Source organism: Momordica charantia (genome assembly GCF_013281855.1).
Source record: "Momordica charantia cultivar OHB3-1 chromosome 8 unlocalized genomic scaffold, Mcharantia_2.0 BLBB01000008.1, whole genome shotgun sequence".
Lineage (NCBI taxonomy): Eukaryota > Viridiplantae > Streptophyta > Magnoliopsida > Cucurbitales > Cucurbitaceae > Momordica > Momordica charantia.
Genome location: NW_028275166.1, coordinates 28363148 through 28385017, shown reverse-complemented (window position 1 = coordinate 28385017; position 21870 = coordinate 28363148). Strand labels below are relative to the sequence as shown.

General features: G+C 37.0%; 3 protein-coding genes across 4 annotated transcripts; 2 read left to right on the top strand and 1 right to left on the bottom strand.

The window, feature by feature from the left end:
• The first annotated feature begins 2 nt into the window (after positions 1-2).
• Positions 3-3221, top strand: LOC148209889 (uncharacterized). 2 transcript variants are annotated; one of them, XM_088127084.1, is made up of 5 exons: positions 3-174; positions 1467-1558; positions 1702-1872; positions 2046-2196; positions 2478-3221. In XM_088127084.1, the coding sequence occupies exons 2-5, from the start codon at positions 1502-1504 to the stop codon at positions 2996-2998; spliced, it is 900 nt and encodes a 299-aa protein (XP_087983210.1). In that variant the 5' UTR covers positions 3-174; positions 1467-1501; the 3' UTR covers positions 2999-3221. The 2 variants fall into 2 exon arrangements, with proteins under 2 accessions (XP_087983210.1, XP_087983209.1); XM_088127083.1 differs by having other exon boundaries at positions 1380-1558.
• Positions 3222-6580: 3359 nt separating this feature from the next.
• LOC111014162 (Protein phosphatase 2C family protein) lies at positions 6581-10527 on the top strand. Its single transcript, XM_022288790.2, has 6 exons — positions 6581-6931; positions 7022-7525; positions 8204-8593; positions 8688-8805; positions 9385-9608; positions 9711-10527. Exons 2-6 carry the CDS (start codon positions 7277-7279, stop codon positions 10191-10193), a joined length of 1464 nt encoding a protein of 487 aa, XP_022144482.1. The 5' UTR covers positions 6581-6931; positions 7022-7276; the 3' UTR covers positions 10194-10527.
• Positions 10528-12196: 1669 nt separating this feature from the next.
• Positions 12197-21172, bottom strand: LOC111014180 (aspartic proteinase 36). The gene is made up of 10 exons (XM_022288820.2): positions 20499-21172; positions 19932-20061; positions 19523-19770; positions 18517-18741; positions 14816-14978; positions 14632-14705; positions 13834-13924; positions 13342-13417; positions 12794-12865; positions 12197-12509 (listed from the first exon to the last, which is right to left on the bottom strand). Exons 1-10 carry the CDS (start codon positions 20717-20719, stop codon positions 12355-12357), a joined length of 1455 nt encoding a protein of 484 aa, XP_022144512.1. The 5' UTR covers positions 20720-21172; the 3' UTR covers positions 12197-12354.
• Positions 21173-21870: the final 698 nt, after the last annotated feature.

The window sequence follows — 21870 nt, the reverse complement described above, 5'->3', positions numbered from 1 at the left end:
GGAGATCTAGGAATAAAGAAAAAGTTCATTAAATGGGCGGTACAGTTGTTTGAGTTTTAGTTTCTAAAGTGGTGTGCAGTAAGCATGGAATTGAAAGGTACAGATTGAGTTGCGATTAAAGAAACAAGTACTGTCAACATTGGTTGCTGGAAAGTTTAGCCTCTCAGTCTTTCTGTAAGTATCCATTTCCTAAGCTGTGTTTCAGTTGAAAGAATTTCGAGAATAGTAGGCTGTTGGCTGTTGCAAACCACAAGTATATGTGGAGTTGTGGAATATTAATGGTATGCTTTAGTAAGGGTTTTAATTGTGTTAGTTTGCGCATGTTAATGTGTAAGAAATATTGGTTGTTTTCGGCATAAGATCGAAACGATAATTTTATGTGATTCTTTCTATTTGATTTTGGGTAGTTCAACTCAAAGGTTTAAATTTAATTTTTGTTTTTGAACTGAAGTTTTAAAATGTCTTAGTTATTTGAAAAAGAACAATTATTTTGGTCATTATCCCGTGATGCAACTTTGAAGAAGTTAAGAGTACTGATGCAGACATAGTGATGTCTTGCAATTATATTATTAATTTAATTCCTAATTTCGCTAGTTTTCTAATTATTTTGTTTGAGATTAGAGATTAGGCGTAATTTACTTGGGAGAGACTGCGAGATATATTAGAATCTTTTCCTACCTGAGAGAACAATATTTTTTAAATCTTTTATTTATTATTATATTTTTTATTTAAATATTCAAAATCTTTTTAATTTGGTTTAGGTAAATAAAATTATGGTGCACCAATATTACAGTACTTGAAGAAGATTTTTACCCCACGACAATCCTTCTTAATTCTCAACATTTATATTTACACTTGTAATATCCGAACCTTGTAGCGTATATATCCTCTGACTTTTTAAGTTTGTCAAATTATTAGATTAAGAGATGATTTCAAGTCTTGTAGTTTTGAAATTGAAGAAATAATTATATATTCTTATTCTGTTTTGAATGAGGGAGATTTAGAATGAGTAGGATTAAATCTTTTGTTTAAATATTCGGTGGGAAAGAAAAGAAGCTAAACAACCTTACTACCGTGCATAGACTTTGGTTATATTTTTTTAATAAACAATTAAAAAAAGCGATGAAGGAATTTATCTTTAAAATGTACGTTATAGGCTGTGTCAACTTTCTGTTCCTTCTAAACTGTCTTGGCGGATTCAGGCTACCCTATTTATCAGTCTGTAAAAAAAAAAAAAGAAAAAAGAAAAAAGAATCTGTTTATCATAATGTTTGGAAAATAGACACGTTTCAAGTACTGAAAAATGTACCGAAGTTGAAGATAAATATTTTGAGAAAAAATTAGGTGTAATTTTGTTTGTGTTCCACATGGCGAGGAAGTCTGTGTCGTGGCAGTCATCGTGTCGCTTGGGCATGAGTGTGGCAAAAAACAAAAAGGAAAGTAAAATTGGCAACCTACAAAAACAGGAGATTCGGCCATCGAAACAAATAAATTAGCGGAGATGGGAGAGCGCCAACAATTCGACACAGATGCCCAACCTGGATCTGTTCAAATACAGGTGTGTTCAAATATTCTCTAATTAACCTAACCAACCAGCATGCACAAGCACAATATATATTGGATTCTAATTATTTATATTCTGTGTTCAAATATTCATTTTGGTTTGAACAAAATTTTAACATTAATTAATTAAAATTTCAGGAGAGGGGAGAAATATTCTTCTTCTACAGGCCTAAAGTTGAGAAGCAAGAGGCGCATAGCCCTGATGACGTGCAGCGATTCTACATTATCCTGCGCCCACACTCCGGTACCGGTGAGAGCTCCGGAACAACTGAAACTGAAACTGAAGCTGGACATGGGGCCCACGCCCAGGTAAATTTAATCTAATTTAATTAATTAAATTTCTACCCTTAGAATCTTAAAAAAAAAAAAAAAAAAGAAGAAAAGAGAAATAAGAAACGAATTTAGTTGCAGAATTCTGTAATTTCTTAAGAAAATTGTAACGGGACGTCACTAAATAATTGATGTGGTGGGAATGTATTTAGGAAGTGAAGACTGAAAAGGAACCCCTGTTTCGGTTCATCATCATGGGTCGAAAAAGGCTTCCGCACCCAGCCCGCAAGAGCCAACCCTACTGGGGATTTGTAGACATGGTCACAACCGACGTGCAACGTCTCAAAGCTGCTCTTCAACCACGTACGTCTTGTGTTCCAAATTCAACCTAAATATAAATATTTACCTCATCTCACCATAAAATATTTATTTAATAACTAATACAACAGACGCTGTTTATACAAAATATAAAATTAATTATGAACACCGAATACGTTCGAATGAACTAGGTTAATTTTTCTTGGCTCCAAAGAACAAAGATTTGACAACACATTATTTTTTTGTTTTTATATTTCTCTCTCTTAGTCGCATACGAGGAGTCCAGTTTTATTTTATTTTATTTTATTATTGTATGGCTCATGCAGAGGATTACGATACTTCAACGCGAGGGCATCGCCATGTTTCCGCCGCAAGAGCCGTGGGCGAAGGCGTTTACCGAATACTACGGCACAAGAAGGGCAACAACTATCACACTCACTTGATCTACAAGCTCGAGTTTCCTCGAGAAGAAGAGGAGGAGGAGGAGAAGAACAACAACAACGAGGCTCAGAAGTCATTTAACATCGAAAGGGAAGGCTCGTTCATCATACAAATAAAGAACCCGGACCAAGGTGGATCTTCTAAGACCAAGCCGAAGCCGAAGCGCAGGGCTCGGTTTCCGGCGCGGTTGCAGGGCCAGTTTGGGTCGAGAGGGTACCACGCGGCGGACCCGCCCGAGTTCTTGAACTTCGAGGGGTGCGAGTTGTTGCTCATTTCGGCTTCGGACGATATAGAGGAGGAGTTGGGGGTGGAGGTGGAATGCGAGACTCGGCACTGTGATTTGGTGGAGACTTTTGGAGATACTGCTGTTTCCATGCAGCCACTTCTCAAAGCGACTTGGCTCTAACTTTGAGACCTTTGTAAGTAAGGCTATTTTCCATGTTCTATGTTGGAGCATTGCACGGTGTCCTCACGTGTTCTTTTGTGATTGTCTCTGTGTTTTGAAGTTGTACGGACACATGTACTGCATGCTTCAAATAGATAAGGATAAGATAAGGATAAAAAGGAAAAAACGTGTCTTGTGTCTTAAATTATCAGCTCGATACTCCGTCCATCAGAATTTTAGATCATTTTGTTATCATACAACAATATAACATCCAGACGTTTTGGATGAGAATGGTTAGTAATTGATAACAAAGAAAAAAATGATTGAATTTTATATAATAATTTTAATATTTGGTTTTAGGTCCTTAAATTATTAATATTTAGAATTTTACATAAAACCACCTGATTTTAAATTATTAATGTTTGTATTCTAGAGTGATTTTAAAATTATAATTATAAGACATTATATATAATAATAAATTAAGATAAATAAATTACTTTATAACAAATAGAGAATACCATTACACTAAATTTAGTATTTTATAAATATCTTATTATTATTACGTTTTTCTTTTTTTCTTTCTCTCTACCCAATCTTTATGGCCATTTTTAATTTTTCTGAAAATTCTTAAAAAGCGACCACCATATATATCTTGAGTTATCTTGAGCTAATCAGCTCGTTCGGGTAGGCCCGTATTGGTTAGTTCGAATTTGTTGGTTTGAGTTCATCAGCCTAGGGTGGTAGGCCCAAAAAGGTCAACTCATGGTGGTTGGCTCGAGTTCATCAACCTAGGATGGTTGGCCCAAAAAGGTCAACTCATGTCGGTAGACGTGAGTTAGTCTAGATTGGTTGAACTTGGGATATAGTCGTCTTGAATTGGTCGACCCGAATTGGTCAGCCTAGGACTTGTCGACCTAGAGTGATCGGGCCTGGATTGTAAGACCTAAGACGATGGTCGTTGGGCCCATGCTAGTCGATGCAAGGTAGTTGAGGTTTGGATGGTTTGGCCTAGGATGATTGAGTTTGGGATGATCATCCTAGGCTTGTAAGCTTGAGTTGGTCGACTCATGGTGGTCGACCCGGGTTGATCAACCCCTAGTATCGACTCTAGTTGGTTGACCTAGAATAATTAACATATGTCGTTGATTGGCTAGGGGTGATCGGTCCAAGATGGTGACCCAGTCTTGTTGCCCTAGGATGGTTGTCTTAAGTCCAACCATGTTGGTTGACCCAAGATGATCATCCTTGGGTCATCATGTTCATGCTTGTCGACTCGAGATAGTCGAATTGGGTTGCTCGGGCCCGAGCTGGATGGGTCTGAGGTGGTAGGTCTGTGTGATGGTCGCCATGAGTTAATTCAAGTTGGTCCCCAGGCTAGTTGGGCTCGAGATGGTCATCCCGGGTTGGTCGACTCGAGGTGGTCAACTCGAGTTGGTCGGCTCAAACGGGTCAACCCATGGTGGTCAACCCAAGTTGGTTTGCTTGGGTTTGTCAACCTAATTGGTCCACTTGGGGTGATTAGCTAGACTTGGTGGATAAGGGGTGGTCGACACGATCTAGTTGGCCCTGGCTAGCCAATAGGCGTTAGTCGACCAATGTCAGTACCTGGGATGGTCGTCTCAAGGTCATCAAGCACGTGCTTGTCACTTTTTAAGATGGTCGTCACGGGGTAGTCAAGCTTGGTGATGATTGTCCCGAGGTGGTTGGAGCCTCGGGTGGTTGGCTCGAGTTGGTATACCTGGGCTTTCAAGCTATGATGGCCGCCCTAGCCTAGGCCTAGGATGGTCGGCCCGAGGTGGTCGGGTTTGTGATGGTCATCCCGAGGTGGTTGCACCCACCCCATGTACATTGGCCCAAATTGATCGACCTAGGGTAGTCAGCTCAGATGGTCAATTGGGGTTGATTGACTCGTGCTTGTCGGTTCATGCTAGTCGACTCGAGCCAATTGACTTGGGCTTATCGACTTGGGGTGGTCGAGCTTGGGATGGTTAGGATTGAGGTGGTCAGCTTGGATTGGTCGGTCTGGCTTGATTGACACGGGGTGGTTGCCTTGAGTTGTTAGCCCATGTTGGCATGCCCGAAGTGGTTGATCCGAGATGGGTGGCCTATGGTAATTGACCTGGATTGGTCCATCCAAGGTGGTCAGCCATTGATGTTGGTTGTCTTTGATGGGTTCGAATGGGTCGATCTGGGTTAGACAGCTCAAGTTGGTCGACTTGTGTTATTTATGCTTTGAACCAACACTTTTATGAATTGTTTAATTATATACTTATTAGACGAGAAAAAAAATACACATTTTCACTTTTCATTATATGAGTGAACATAAATTCTATTTTGTATAGAAACGTTGTCAGTTTCCTGACTGAATGTGTTTCTAAAACGATTGAGCTATTGGGAAAACAGAGTGGTCCTCCTTACCATGCGAGTCCAAGAACACTTGCATAAATGGTTGATTCTACCTATGTAATTTTGTCACTAAATTCATGCTAATTTAATATATCACGTGAATGGAGTGTAATGAGAGGATCCATATGGTGGGGTCACTCAGACTTTTACTATTCTTACTTTAGATGATTTGAGGGATGTTTTTATACCCATAAATTTCAAATGATTTTTTTTCTTATCACGAAATATAATAATTTGAAATTTGATGTGATTTCACGTGTTTCTAAAGTAAACAAATTTTCCAACCAAAATTATCAAAATTTGTCGGATTTTATAACGTTTTTAAGTAAATTACAAATTATAAATCCAGATAAAATCTTGCCTTAGTAATTTGTTTTCTCTCTTCGCAGTGAACATACAAATAAACAAATTCAATTTCGTTCATTTAAAATTATTTCTCGAATTTTATATCATCATCTCCTAAACATTTTTTTATGTCAAATATAAAGTTAGCTTAGGAGTCTATTTGATTGCGACATATGAGGGTGAAATTCAGACATCGACATTTTTCATTTTTTTTTTAAATTTTAAAATTCATAAGTTTTTCAAAAATATTCATCAACAACAACATTCTATTTGCATTTACTCGACAAAACCATAGAAATTCAGACATCGACATTTTTCATTTTGTTTTAGAACACATCGACATTTTCCTTTAAAACCATGATATTGAATATCCATCCACACGTTAACATTTCCATCAACATGTTCATGTATCTATGAATTCGACATCGACATGAGGAGTAAATCAATATTTCAATCACAATATAAAAAAATTGACAAAATATGAAAAGTTAATAAAAAAAATTATAATATATATATATTATTAATATTAATTATTTTTAACTTATTTATAAATAGAAAATATTTATTTGTTAAATTAAATTTTTTTTACTATTTTTAAAATTTTTCTATAGAAACATCCATCAATCTTGATATTTTATCGATATTTTTATTGGTATTGACACTCAACCTCGACAACTTATGTTTTTCAATCAACCTCGATATTTAAAACTTTTGATCTTAAACATGTAGTATTTGAGACATGAAAATAGATATAAATGAAAAAAGTTTGTCCAATTTTATGGAGCCACAATTTGTGTGGGGGAGAAGGTGAGATTTGTGAGAGTGATAGACAACACAAGGTCCAAAAACACGTTGAAATATTTGTAACTTTTGCCAATTGCCATTTGCAAAAGTTTCGTGGTTCCTATTCTTTCTCCAGATTCAACCTTTCCTTTCTTTCTCCTCTCTCTCTCTAAACTTCATTTCCTTCTCTCCCTCTCCTTATTTACCCACCTGTTCGTGTTTCGATTGCCTGTTCTGTGATCCGAGATTGATCCGTGGTACAACCTCTGTTTTGGGATTTCTCCGATTCAAAATTGGGGGTGTTCCTTTTGTTCTTCGTTTCCCCGGATAATTTGGCACTGAAAGGAAGCTCAGTCAATTGGGAAATCGTTGTCGTCTCCGATTGATCCTCACAAGTTACCATATCGCCGGCATCGGAAAGTATAATCCTATCTTCACCCATTTGCATGCAAAAATAGATCTCCACTTTTATCCTATTATTATTGTATTATCTTCCTTTTTGGATTAAAGCGAAAAGAAGGTGCTGCAGTGGGATTCCCGCATTGATTCTTCCAGGAAAGCGCCCTGCCTTTGTTCTGTTTAGTGTTTGTAATTTTGGAATCGATTGATGATGGTGAAGGATCTGATGAGGTTGGATTGAAGCGATCGGGGAATTTGGAAGGCGGAAGGGGTTCCTTCCTGACGGATCCGCACAGAGAAAATTGTGAGGGGTTTCATTGCGGGGTTGGTCTGGAGTGCATTCTAAGCATTGTCAGGGCCCTTCGGATGGGGTCCTGCTTGTCTGCGGAGAGCAGGAGCCCCCTTCCTGGATCCCCAACCTCTCCGGCCTTGGGTTCCGGGAAGAACCGCAAGAACTCCAGGCGACGAAACTCTTCCCGGAATTCGTCGTTCGGCGATCTCCCGCTGCATCAGCTTCCGGGGCGCCTCTGCCTCAATGGCTTCAGTGATGTCGCCTCTCTGTTCACGCAGCAGGGCAAGAAGGGGACCAATCAAGATGCCATGATTGTTTGGGAGGTTGCTTCTCTTTCACAACCTATTTAGTATTTACTCTTCTCATGTCCACGCCCATAATCTTAGATCCAAGTAGAAAACGGAAAGAATGAAAGAAAATCCATTGATTTGTTTAAGCTTAATTTTGTTCCTTTCGAGTTTGCCATAGCGTGTGAGTTTCCTATTATCAGCATATGCATAGGTTATTCAAGGCTTAATTGCTTGCTTGGAGTCTCTTTTATTAATTAATCTGATCCAACACAGTTTACATCACTTGGGTTGCTTCTTCTTTACTCAAATTTTATTTTTGCTTCTGCCAACTTTATATCCTATAACTATTTGTTTAAAAAAAAAAATGTTGTGTATGTTTTTTTTTCTTCTTTTTGATAACCTAGGTGTGGGCCTCACTCCTTGCATTATGTTCATGACCCGCCCTCCACTAGTCGTGGGGAGGCTTTGCCCACCTAGCCAACTCCGAGAGATAGCACGAGCTTTTAATTTCATGAGTTTTCATTTTTCAACATGGATTCAAATCCGGGATCTTGGGGAGTATCTCCAAGCATCCCATTACCACTTTTTGTTCTGCCTTCTTGGTAGGGGCGACCATTAGGTTGTTTTCCCCTTTTGTCAGATAGTAGAACGTGCACCAGCATGGCATGATATCTTTATCTCAACTGACTCTGATTTAAACTTCGATTTCAGAATTTTGGCTCTCGAACTGACACAATATTCTGTGGGGTTTTCGATGGCCACGGCCCCTACGGTCATATGGTTGCAAAGAAAGTTCGGGATTCTCTTCCTCTCAGGCTGAGTGCACATTGGGAGGTCAACTTGACCACGGATGATGTTCTTAAAGAGATCAGCCTTAACACTGGAAGCATTAACTCGGACGAAGCTACCTCCTTTTTATCTGCTGATGAAGAGTTTAGGGCCTCCACTGATGTTGATGGAACAGAAAAGCAACCTGAAATTTTCCATACTTTGAGGGATTCATTTTTCAAGGCTTTTAAAGTTATGGACAGGGAACTAAGAATGCACCAGACTATAGATTGCTTCTGTAGTGGGACTACAGCAGTGACTATGGTGAAGCAGGTGCTGTTTCATATTAAAAAATAAATGTTTCAGATTTGATTTCAAATAAGATATCTTTTCTCTTTGCTCATGAAAATAGTTGGGCTTTTTTCAGGGCCAGGATCTTGTCATCGGAAATGTTGGGGACTCGCGAGCTGTTTTGGGTACGAGAGATACAGACGGCTCTCTTGTTGCAATTCAATTGACGGTGGATCTCAAGCCAAATCTTCCAGGTCTTTGCTCTTTCCCCCATCCTCAACCCTGACCTCGACTCTATTGAAATATTCTTCTAAGTTCTAATATATGGGCTCTACATAAATAATGTTGTTATGGCAGAAAATTGATGGGGAGCAGTATGATAAAAACCTTTCATATTACTGTACTGATGAAAATCTACTCTCCTTTTCTTCCTTTTTATTTTTGGAAATGTTTTCAAAATTTTTAGAAACAGTGTCAGAAACAAGTGTGCCAAACACATTTTTATTGTTTTCATAGTATTCTTTGTTTGTGAAAATATAAAAATAAAATCTCAAACCAAATGGTATCCAAGTCTCCTCGAGTTTAAATACAAAGTCAGTACTTCCTTTTCTTTCTAAACAACTGGTAACAATCCAATATGGAAGTTTTGGACAATGGGCTGTACTGTATATCTTGAATAATAACTAGAGGGGCTTATCTCATTTCCAATCATCTAAGTCTAGTACTTTGGACTGTGTTCGTATAAGCCACATTTTAAGTTACTTTGTAATTTATTTGACTGTAGCCAACTTTGCTAAAGTAATTTTGTACGATGATCTTTTTCCCTTTAACAGCTGAAGCAGAGAGAATCCGTAAGTGTAAAGGTCGTGTCTTTGCTCTCCAAGATGAACCTGATGTTCCTCGAGTTTGGCTTCCAAACAGCAACTCTCCTGGACTCGCCATGGCACGAGCATTTGGAGATTTCTGTCTCAAAGACTTTGGTCTTATCTCCGTACCTGAAATATCATATAGACGGCTCACTGAAAAAGACAAATTCATTGTTCTGGCTACAGATGGAGTATGACTTATGAGAACAGTTTATTCTACCATTTGCTTTCAAAAGTGGATCCTGCTTCTGTTCTTCTCATGTCTGGAGTTTGGTTTGTGTTCCTTTTTGCAGATATGGGATGTGCTGTCGAACAAAGAGGTTGTAGATATTGTTGCATCAGCTCCAAAACGCACCACCGCAGCTCGAACCCTGGTCGAGACAGCCGTTAAAGCATGGAAATATAAATACCCAACTTCCAAGATCGACGACTGTGCGGTGGTTTGCCTCTTCCTCGACTCAAACTCCAGCACTTTATCATCTGCTTCCAATGCCAAGTCAGAAGAGCAACATACTACATCAGCAGATCAAGTGATCAGCAGTGCAGTTGAGAACGAAGATCTTTCTGGCCTCAATGGTCTGATTCGGTCGGGAACTGTCCGAACGAGCAAGGAAATTCTGCAGGATGGGAGCGAAGAAGAAGATGAATTTAAGGAGGAAGAACATTATGAGGTGGGAATAGAATGGTCCGCCCTTGAAGGAGTCTCACGCGTGAACACTTTGGTGAACCTGCCGAGATTCGATCCTGGAAAAGAAGAGAAGAAAGGGCGGAAGTAAGAAAAGTAAAAGTAAAGAAGATTCATCTCATTCTCATGGGTGCCTACTGCCTACTGCCTTGTTTGGGTAAAATTTTACCAGCTTTCCTTTTTCTTGCTTCTGTTATTATTCTTTCTGTAGGAGAGGAAAAGAAATCATAAAATATTGAACCCGAGAGAGGTCGGCCCAGCCTTATTAGTGCGTCTGGGAATCGTCGAGTCTCTCATATCGCTAGAATTCGAGTTTTGTAGAATCTGATACTTGCCATCCTTTTGTTGTTGTCATAAATCTTGTACGAATTGTTGGTTATATTTGTCATGTTGATAATAAATTTTGTGATTGTAAAGCCCTCTAAGATTCAACTTGTTTTGCAAATCTTAAAGTCTTCTTCAATTGGCCTTTTTGTGAAGTGCACGTTGCTCATTCGTGGCTTCTCTCTTTTTGAATTTTGTTCTATTGGGTGAAGGTGAAAGCTCATTTTCCTTTTGGTGTGCCTTTTTTTTACTTAAATATAGAGTTTCTATCTTATGAATTAATTTTTTCCATATGTTTCTTGGTATCAAATGTTGTATGGTCAGACAATTGTTTCGTGAGAAAGTTGTTTCCAGACACTTGCGGAAAAGAAAAAAAGTAATTTTAATGGATCAATCCTTGTTGATAACTTGTGCCTAACCTTCAATCTTTTGTAATTAAATTATTGTATTATCAAATATTCTAAACATTACTAATTAACCAACAAAAAATAAATCACAGCCAAATTAAAATCCAACAATGTATTGAATTTTATATAACATTCAACTAAATGCTCCTTTTTTTTTTTGTAATTAAAGATAACTATGTACTCCAAAGGTTTCAAAATACACATCTTTCTTCAACTATTAAAAAATGAAAAACACAGATTTATTTATTTTTATTTTGTAGGAGGCTTTGAAAAAATAGCTTAGTTTAAGTTAATAAGTTTTCAACTTTGAGCTTGAATTTGAGACATTTGAGTATCTTCTATGTGAATTGTTCAAAAGCACTTCAAGAATCTCCAATATTCATATTCAATTTTGGGTCAATTTCTATTTTAATTTTGTAAACTTTTCATTATTTGGTCATGTTTTTCAAATGTTGAAATTGGTCTTTCTCTATATTTGGTGTTTTTTTGTTTTTATTTTTTATTTTTGAAAAATTTGATAACTAATTCAATTTTCTATTTTTTAATATCGTTTTGTAAACTATTAGTAAATTTCAAAAACAAAAAAATTAGTTTTTAAAAACATATTTCTGTTTTTCAAAATCTTTTTTCTTCTAATACTCAACCTTTTTTTCTTCAACATATTTTTCTCTAATAAAATTTCTTACTCTAAAATATTTTCTTACCTAAATTTATCTCTTTAAAATTTTCATCTAAAAAGTATTTCCTATTATTTCTCTCCCCCTCCAAAATTTACATTTCTATATATTTTCTAAAATTTTCAACATGAATATCCTTGATTTCTCAGACTACATTGCCTGCCTTGATCTTTGTCATTAGTTTCAAAACTATCAACTTTGTTTTATTTTTTACAAACTACATTATTTCTTTTTTAAATCCAAAAAGAAAACTGTATTCATGTTGTTTTCTACCTAAAATAATTCATTTTTAGAATATTTAATAATTTTTGTAAATAGTTTAACCAAAAAGGTTAACAAATATGTAATGTATTTGTATTTTAAGAAATCAAGGGTAATGACGAGATCAAGGTAGGCTATGTATTCTCATTTCGACTGCAAAAAAAAAAAAGTTCAATAAATATTTTTCTCAATTTTTGTCATCCCTAAAGAAAAATTAAATGTGGAATAAAGAAAACAAATCATGCATTTTTTTTGTGAACAATAAATACTTGAAGATTGAATAAATAGTGTAACATTACAATAAAGTTTCCATATAGGTTAAAGTTGAGGCCTGTATAATAATTATGGGCAGCTTGGGAAAATGAAAATTGGTCTTAAACAAAGACAGTTTGATTTTTCAATAATCAAAAAGACCAACACAAGTATTTCACTCAGCCCAAAAAAATATCTATATATTCAGTATTGTCAATGGATCACAAAGAACCAATTCAATAATGAAAAAAGAATCATGTGGGCAGAGCATATTTACATTGAAATAATTATTATACAACATGGTAAAATTGATGTCACTTTGGGAAACACTCTAATTTCTGAAAGAATGAAGCATGGTTAGCAGAAGTATTAGAAAGAGAATTGAAATTCTTCCAATTCTCATAGCAGAAGCTGAAGAAAGATTATGAGGACCAACTGAATATGTGGCTCCACTGCTTTCATCCCTCACCTTGATGCTTGAAGAGCCTGCAATATATATTCAAAAAAACAAGAACAAAAAAAATTTTAAGAGTAGTGAAATTTTCGGCACCAAATAGTAGACACTGTTAAGTTAGAGGTTGATGTAGCAGGCACGCTGATTGGACTAATGAGTAATAGTTTGACACGAGTAAGTCAATGGAATATAATAAAGGCATGAGGCCAATTACTTTACCCGCCTACCCATCAAATTTTTCGTCCCGCCTAGTTTTATTTTATCCATCTAGACTAATATGAAATCAGAAGCAAATGGAAAAACTGGTTATACTCACAGTTATACTCTGTCCAACCGATGGCCTGGTTTTCCAGATCGTACAGAACTAGCCTATTTTGAAGCACCAAATCTGAAATCAGAAACAAATGGAAGAACTGGTTAATAATAATGTGTAAATCCCCAAGAAGATCACCATTTAATTTAGTTTCATCTCTACAAATGACTCTTTAAAAAAGTTGGGGGAGGGGGGGAAGAATCCCTTCAGGTCTTTGTTTGAGTGATTTGAAGTACCGCTCTTGATGAACTTTCAATTGCTTAGGAGATCTTTTGGATGAATAATTTATATGGTAACTCTGCACATTTAATGGGATTGTGCTTCCAATGTCTTGTATCTTTTATTTTTGTTCCCCAATTCTCATAATTTCCAGTACAGATAACACTAGTGTACTAAGTAGTATGAACATGATGTTTCAATAAACTGGCATTCACGCAAATTTTAAGATTTAGAATCGATGTCGAAGTTCTGATATGGACAAAGCAAATTGCAGCAGCAGAATTTCATAATCAGAATCTAGGAAAACGTAGATGCGTTTGTTCGTCACTAACCTCCCAACAGAATCATGTCCTTTCCATCCCTAGACTGGGAACCACTGTTCTGCCAACCGACGCACCATTTACCATTCTGCAGATATGATGGGAAAGGTTAACAAATTGGGCTCAGAAAGTGATCAAACTTCTAAATACACCTAATGAAAATCCAAAAAAGAAGAAAGCACAAGTAATTCACAATGGTATGTGAAAAATCATAAGAAATCCATAAATAGCCATAGTTTGCACTAGCATAATTGGTTCAGTATGCTTTCTAGCTGAGATTGATGTATCAACCACTTGACAATTAATTAATTTAGTTAACTGCTATTAGTGGCAACCCATCTACAACAAACAAACTTGGATGTGTTACCAAAAAATTTCCCAGGGAAACTTTCGTAATTAATAACCCACTGACCTTTAAATTATAGATTTTTAATATTGAGGTGACTGTCAATAAAGAATGAGAAAAGGGAATTCTAATCGTACTTTAAAGTTCATTTCACTCACCGCAATATCGAATAGATACTCATGGGGATAAACTATCAAAGATAGTGAATCTTCAAAATGGAATGTAACAGTTGGAAATCCATCGTCAACACTGCATGAAGAACATAAAAGCCACATTAGCAACTTCAAAGAATGTCCAGATAACGAACATTTTTAATTCACCAACGGTTACAAGTATCTTCCACAATGTAATTATGTGCGAGGATGTTTTCATTGGATAAAGAAAACTAAGCTAAACTCTTAAAATAATTAGCATCCTTTTTAGATAACCAGGGTGTTACAGCCCCACTCATGACCCCACCCTATAGAGGCTTCACCTATCCGAAGGCCAATTCCGAGAGGGTATCTCCAAACATCTCAAACTCTTGTCATCAGAGTCTTTGGGGTAACTATGATGATTAATTGAAATTAAAATTCATAGCTTTCCAATTTTAACACAGGAACAATAACATGATTTTAGTACAAGACACAATCCATTTTAAGTTATTTAAAATATGATGAACTGTTTACATGTTAATTCGAGATATCTCTTTTCCTCCAGCGATTTAGTACTATTATTGACATGGATATCATTTACCCAGGGACAAAACTAATAAATCTTTGCTCATGAATCAAGAAAAAACTGACCAAAAAAGAAAACAGCATCAGAAAATACAAAACTAGCCTAGGCATTTAACTATCATGTGAAAGGAGAAAAAAAATCTAAATGAGCATCAAAGTTAGAACGATAATATCGATATTCTATAAGTTCAACAAAGGTCACGTGAACTTAGTCAGGTAGGTATCTTCTCGTCTTACTTTCCATGATATAGAAAGCAGGTGAACTGTTCTTCAACAGTATGCAACTTCAGTCCACTCTGCCTTGCAAAAATCTAGCATAGTAAATACAGATTCAGTATCAGAAACATAAACTTTAAATCGTCTTATGATAGGAAAGCAAGAACACAAACTTAAAATATAAAGAAATACTTTTATGTGTTACCTTGGTAATCAATGGATCATAAATCACGTCTGGAAAATAAGCCAATGTTGTTCCACTGTCAATAATTGTTCCTTTCCTAAAATCAGTCTCAAAAACATCTGTGGGTAGATTCAGCACGTCACTGCCAACCTCAATTGCCTTCATAACCACATTGTAATGTGCCCTAAAGTAGATGATGAAATAACTAAGTCCAGGGGCCACCAATTAAGAAAAGAAAGGATAAATACTTGAAGAACAATTTGTAATGCATATAAAAACCAACATCAAAGGACTAATCTATTTTACAATCGAGAAGGGTAAAATAAGCAGCAAATTACCCACATATGGGGGTTGCTTGCTTGCAACTATTCTCCTTCCCTATGGGCATCCAAAATCCTTATTTCCCCATGTTTGATAACCAACAAAAACGCTATTGACACACCAATTACGGTTCACAAGGTAATTGGAAAATTTTCAAAAGTTTTCACCATGCCTTCAGCATTGCCACGAGAACACTCTTGTGATCATCTCAACATAGATAGGCATATATATCAAAGAAAAGATGGAAGGAAAAATCATTGCTCTAGTTTAACTCTTTCTCAGTGAACAGTTTGACATTCTCACCAAACCCATGTCAAGGACAAAATTTGAAGAATCGGGATCCAAGTTTTGGTCAATCATATATAACTCAACTTGAGATGGATTTTTTAAGATATTGGTTTTTTATCCTAAACCCAGCATACATTTCCGACCTGTCTTTTCTATCGTTGGAGCACTTGTTTCATATATCCCACTATATTTGGACATTTTCTTATATTCACCTTCTTTCCATATTCTTTTATCATGTATTTGTATACCTACTAGCCAAATACACTATAAAATTAGGACTACTTATATATCTTTTCCATACAAGAAATATACTATGATAAATTCCATCTTTCACTCTTTCTAATTTCAGAAAGGAACGATAAATTCGATCTCTCACTCTTTTTCTAATTTCAACCAGGAATTTGTGGTAGAGAGAGATGCATTCGAGTATGGGGTTGGTTGCTCAGTTTAATTTAGGGGAGCGATGAGGAAGACCATGGGAGACTATGTCACCAGTTGTGACATTTGTCAACAACAGAAATATTTAGTAACATCTCTGACAGAACTTCTACAACCCTAGCCAGTTCCTAGTCTTCCATATGATCGTGGCGTTGGCATTTGTTAAGCTTTACACCATTAGAGGTATCAATTTTCATGGTGCCTTCACATGATACACGACAATACAATTCTAAGATAATAATATTGACTCCTTCGATTGATCTTGCAAGACTTTAAGAGGTGGTGTAAGTGAAGAGAAATATTGGTCCCGAGTAACAGAGAACAAGCTGAAATGACGCAATCTTTCCGGATTCGCTCCGCCTTACCGCCTTGCTTCCCATTGTAATTGCCATTGTAGCACGTGTGTGGCCCAGCCCATAAGGGCCATGCGGACTTGACGTCATCCCCACCTTTCTCCAGTATATCACTGGCAGTCCCTCGTGAGTGCAGCACGCACCTTTTTTTTTGTTTGTTTCAGAGCCGTTTTGGCAGGGCGTCTTCAAAAATGGTGTTCTATGATGCTCTCGAAAGGGGGTCGCCTTACATTGGCTCAATCCGTTCTAAACAGCATCTCCATCTACTATCTTTCTATCCTCAAGGCTCCCAAGGTTGTGATTTCTTCGATGGAAAAGATCATCAGAGACTTTATCTGGAACGGAGGTAGATGGGATTGTGCTGCGTTATCTAATCTGATCAACAAGGTGGCTTAGGTGTTGGCTCTTTAAAGCTTCGCAACAACGCCCTCCTTATGAAGTGTTTATGGAGATTTGGGGAAGAGAAGGATAGTTTCTGGAGGAAAATCATAGCTGCTATCTACGAAGAATAAGCTCTTGGTTGGTCGACGCATCCAACAAATGGTACCTCAATAGGAAGGCCTTGGAGAGACATTCAAGAAACGAGAAGGAAATTCACAACCCTCGCCTTCTTCGAAGTGGCTTCTGGAGAAAAAGTGCGTTTTGGGGAGGACATTTGGGTGGATTCTACAGCTCTTGCTACCTCCTCCCCAGATATGTATAGGCTCTCTTCTAAGAAGGGTTGTTCGATAGCTAACTATTGGGTTTCAGAGGCTGGAACGTGGGATTTAGGCTTCAGAAGACATATTTTTGATAGGGAGATTGATAGATGGGCTGCCCTCACTGAAAAATTGGAAGGGGTGATTCTAGGCCAAGGAAGAGACAGGATTGGGTGGAAAGCAGATAGCAAAGGCACGTTCTCAGTCAAATCAACCTTCTTGGCCATCACCTCTCCCTCGAAAAAGCTGAATTCTGCTACTGCCTCTTCTATTTGGAACTTTAGGGTGCCAAAGAAGGTCAAAATTTTCCTTTGGACCCTGTTTTATAGGGGTATTAATACGCCCGATAAGGTGCAAAGAAGACTTCCCCATTGGACACTTTCTCCAACAGTGTGCCATATGTGCTGGAAGGATACCGAAAACATTGACCATTTATTTCTGCATTGCCCTTTTGCTATCCAAGCTTGGAATTTTGTGGTTGCTGCTCTTGATTTTTCTTTTTGTCCTCCTAGAAAAATTGATGATTTCATCACCGAGGGTTTTGGTGGTTTTACTCTTAGAGGGAAATCCTTTGTTCTCTGGAATTGTGCGGCAAGGGCTCTCCTATGGCTTCTATGAAAAGAAAGAAATAGTAGAATTTTTTAAGGAAAAAGGGCCTTGGTGGATTCTTTTTGTGTGAATATTAAACATATGGCTTCTTGGTGGGCAACAATCCACAAGAAGGTTTTTTGTAACTACGGTGTAGGAGGTACCCAACCAGCATAAGGACTGACCAAATGGCTGGAAAGTGACAATGTTATCCCCAAAAATTCAAAATATTCAGAGATGTTGGAGGGAAAAAGGAGGAGAAGGATCAACTGGGCTCACAAGACTTGCCTTGGAAACCTATGTGATTCCAACAAAGAACTATAAGTGGGGGAACCTTCCAAAAAAGCCCACCCATTACAATCTCGAAATACAACCTATACAAAGAAGGAAAATCATAATTGGTAAAGGCTTCCAACACTAACAATTCATGAAGGAAAAGGCCTGGGTCCTACTAATTCGAACGACTCTATGAAAGCCTCAACAGGTAATATCAAAAGGAATACTTGATGTAGAGGCCTTGTTGAAGGAGTCTCCAAAGTAGCGTGAGGATCAAACGTATAGATAAAATATCTGTGCATACATTTCAATAAAATTGGTATGACATTATGGCTCTGGAAGTTCACTTTTCTTCATTTTCTATGGGATTTTTCATTGATCTGCTTTCAATTTCCCCTCAACCCAAAAGCTTAAGCTGATGGGTTGGGTACATTTAATTCATTTATATGGATTCTAACACTCCCCCTCACTTGTGGGCTTGGAAAACAACATCAAGACCCAAGACCCAACAAGTGGAAATCATAATAAATGGGGAGGAAACGACAACGCAGGGGTTCGATGAACAAACCACCACTCAACCCAAAAGCTTAAGCTGATGAGTTAGGTAAATTTAATTCATTTATATGAATTCTAACAACATTAATATGAAAATATTTCACCCAAAATATACTATCCCTCAGCATTTATAGTTTCTAAAGTAAATCAACATTATAGATTCAAAATGACAAAAAAATACTAATCGCAAGGAATACCAACGTACTGTTGCTTCACCAATGAAGTAGTGCTGACTTTTGGCTGGACCACCTCCCCAATGGCAAAAATTCCACCTCCATTAATATTATCTAAGCAGTGTGCAAAAATCCTTTTAACTTTTCCTGATGAAGCCAGCTGTGAGATCATGGATGAATTTGCTTGTCCAAAACCAAGTATCCCATCAAGCGCAGCAGATGTTGCACCTAATTGGCCAGACTGTTGAGCGCCACAACTATCCATCCATCAAGGGAAAAAAACATAAGCATGAAGAGATAAAAAAGTATAAGACCAGAAATAAATCATGCATTATGGAAAGTCATCAAACAGGCACCAAAAGAAACATAAAATGATTAAGTCAATGCCAAATTACACGAAGGAAACGTAGCACATTTATGGCACTTAAATATTACATCACAGTTAGATAAAAGGAGATGCTGGGATTTACTAACAGTAACAGCAATGTCGGCTAAAACATTGTCACGCCAACAGCAGCCAATTGAAGAGGGGAAATTAATAACAATCTCTTCTTGGTAGGTAACTATTAATCCCTAAATATACAATATTTCAAACAGATGACTGGTTAGTGATTGAGTTATCTAATATTCATCCAAAAACATTTCTTTACTAAATCATTGTACAAGTAGAAAATTTCAAGATGCAATAACAAATTCATATAAAAGAACTTGAATTTTCAAAACAATAAAACCATATAGCCATTGCTTAAAAAACCACAACTTTGGAGACGGTAAAGATCCAACGAATAAAAGCATTTGAGAAAGTAAATTACCCAAATGACTTGAACTTACTTGTTCAAGGTAGATTATAAACGTAACAATCTCAAAGCATCTAAAGAGTTCTCTTTTCTTTTTGTTACAGTCAACATCATCATATTCCTCAAGGCATCATATTCTTCAAACTATTATAGTTACTAGATTAGCAACAGAATCTCCCAAAATTTCAGCTCCCAGACACAGTGCAAAAATAAATGATAATGTAGAAAATGCTACCCTTACCCAAATATTATACTCCCATTTGTAGATGCAGTTTGAAAATTTCCTGTCACTCGGTCAAGTAATACATGATCCTTTACAAAATATCCAGCAGTTGAGCTTCCATCTCCATATGCAACTTTATATTCACAGAGTAGATCGGGCCTGCAACCAGGAATTGGACCATCGTATGTGGAAGTGCAAAAATCTTGATTACATGTAACGATGTTTGAAGTACTGGAGCTCGATGGATTGTATAGAGTCAGTTCTATCTGTAGCCGAATGATCATATAATGGATGTTTTTTCAATAATCAGATCATAGCTTGTGAAATTTCGATCAATGCAATAAGATGAGAAGTGACTAATGTTTGATGACTTGTTCTGACCATAATGAAAAATACAAGAAGCATTTTTTAAGTTGAAGAGACTTACACCAAGATCACTCTTCCTTGGACAGTTTGTACAGCCTGCACAATTCACCCATAAAAGGTCACTTCCTGTATCCACTTGTACATAATAGTCCTTTGCAGGCGTCCCAAGCCCAATTTTAGCAAAGTACAGCCTAATCCAACAGATGGAGAAAAGAAAGCATATAAATATATCCACCATCCAACAATTAATATGATAAACGGAATCTTGGTGCAAGCATCACAAAAAAGGATGAAAAAGTAATCAATACTCTGCATCAGAGGAGGAACAATAGCAAGAAAAAGAAATAATGAAAGGAAAAATACATAGTTATCAAGTCCCCCAAACACCCAAGTCCGTAAGCCAGTAAAAAAACTTATGCAGTGATTTTAGAAAGCGTAAAGAAATTTAAAAATAAGAAAAGATTCTACACGGTATTTACTTGAAGCAGATAGAATAGAAATGGATCCAATCACACAAACCTTTTTGGAAAGAAGATCACAACGGAATCTTAAACTATCCATCCACTAAACAAGCGATTAGAAACTAAGATTACCGAATAAAGATTGCAGAATTTTAATGAAAACTAACCCAGATTCAGAAGGGTTGCCGCTGCCACCCAATTGGAGATCGATAGGAGAGGTAGAGAGAAATCTGCCGCGACGGTGCAAATCGTGGACTCTGAACGCACTCAATGACTTCTCACGGCCCTTGAACTTGTGCTCAACCTGGAACACCAGGTTGCAATCCCCACTTGCCAACAACGAAATCACCACCAAGCAGCTTACAACGCTGAATCTTGCAATCTCCATAATTAAGACCACCCCAGAAACCAAACAGAACAGAGATTCAAGCCAAAACCTAAAATCAACCCAAGCGATGTTCAGCTCTAATTACCAGAGAATGCCACCATCAAATGCGGAGAGAATAAGTTGAAGAACCGAAAGAAACAGGGGAATGAACACAAAGTCCAAATCTCCGTTGATTTTGAATAAAGAAATACAGTTGATTTGTGGGGATCTTGAATGGAGGTATATTGCTTCTTCTGGACGTCTCAGTCGATCAAATCTGGCAGTGCCTCTCTGTCAAAAGAATTCTGTGACCTTGCCGACATCCTTGGTTTCCACTGTATTTGGTTGACCGCCGCCCCCACAACTTCGACTTCTCTACCAATTGCTTAAAAAGAAGAATTTTCAAAGAGAGAGAGAAAATGAAGAAAGTCAATGGAGAGCTTCAATGGAGTCAGTGCATCCCATTTTCTATTCTACAACTTGAACCGTTTTCTACCCCCTCTCTTCGGAGTTGTGTTCTGTCACTCTCACTACTTTTATTTCTGTTTTTTTTATTTATTTTTTCAGTATTCGTTATTTGTAGTTTTTTTTTAAGTAAATAGAAATATACTCTAGTTTATATTTTAAAAAAATATGCTTTTTTTTCATGAATACCGTTAAACTGACTGTTTTTAAAAAAAATAACAAAAATCATCGGTTTTTTCAACCTTGTTTATTTTTTTTTAAATTTTAACCAAAAGGAAAATACATCTATTTTGCAAAAGAGTCTATGCATTTTAGTATTATTATTTGTCAATTTAAGAATAGCTGAACTATAAAATATTTTTTCGTGAAGTCAGAGATTCAAGTCTTATCTCAATTATAATCTATGAACTTTAAAATTTTAAAAATAATCTCTAAAAAGTTTGATTTTGTTGATGCGTGGATTTCGGTCCTCCGGTTCACTACCTCGCATCCACCAAACTTGTTGATCCGAGACTAGTACCTGCAAAATCAAATCGAGCTAAACCGGTGTGACTCTAGTCACATGGGCTCCGATGCTTAAGTTAGCAAGAGAATAACGTAAATATAGTCAACTCTCTTCCCCCTATACCTCTAAGGCTGGATCAATACTTATAGCGTGAAGTTGTTCCAGAATCTTCCGTAGCTAACCCTAATTCACCGTTGCAGGG

What these genes read in the sequence shown, in the direction of transcription:
- LOC111014180 (XM_022288820.2), bottom strand. Translation starts at nt 20,719, where the DNA reads ATGGAGATTGCAAGATTCAGCGTTGTAAGCTGCTTGGTGGTGATTTCG. An exon ending in AATGGGAGTATAATATTTGG is followed by an intron (nt 18,742 to 19,522) that starts GTAAGGGTAGCA and finishes ATGGATGGATAG; the next exon opens with TTGTGGCGCTCAACAGTCTG. An exon ending in GGACATGATTCTGTTGGGAG is followed by an intron (nt 12,866 to 13,341) that starts GTTAGTGACGAA and finishes TTCTGATTTCAG; the next exon opens with ATTTGGTGCTTCAAAATAGG.
- LOC111014162 (XM_022288790.2), top strand. Translation starts at nt 7,277, where the DNA reads ATGGGGTCCTGCTTGTCTGCGGAGAGCAGGAGCCCCCTTCCTGGATCC. An exon ending in ATGCCATGATTGTTTGGGAG is followed by an intron (nt 7,526 to 8,203) that starts GTTGCTTCTCTT and finishes CTTCGATTTCAG; the next exon opens with AATTTTGGCTCTCGAACTGA. An exon ending in CAGTGACTATGGTGAAGCAG is followed by an intron (nt 8,594 to 8,687) that starts GTGCTGTTTCAT and finishes GGCTTTTTTCAG; the next exon opens with GGCCAGGATCTTGTCATCGG.
- LOC148209889 (XM_088127084.1), top strand. Translation starts at nt 1,502, where the DNA reads ATGGGAGAGCGCCAACAATTCGACACAGATGCCCAACCTGGATCTGTT. An exon ending in CTGGATCTGTTCAAATACAG is followed by an intron (nt 1,559 to 1,701) that starts GTGTGTTCAAAT and finishes TTAAAATTTCAG; the next exon opens with GAGAGGGGAGAAATATTCTT. An exon ending in CAAAGCTGCTCTTCAACCAC is followed by an intron (nt 2,197 to 2,477) that starts GTACGTCTTGTG and finishes TGGCTCATGCAG; the next exon opens with AGGATTACGATACTTCAACG.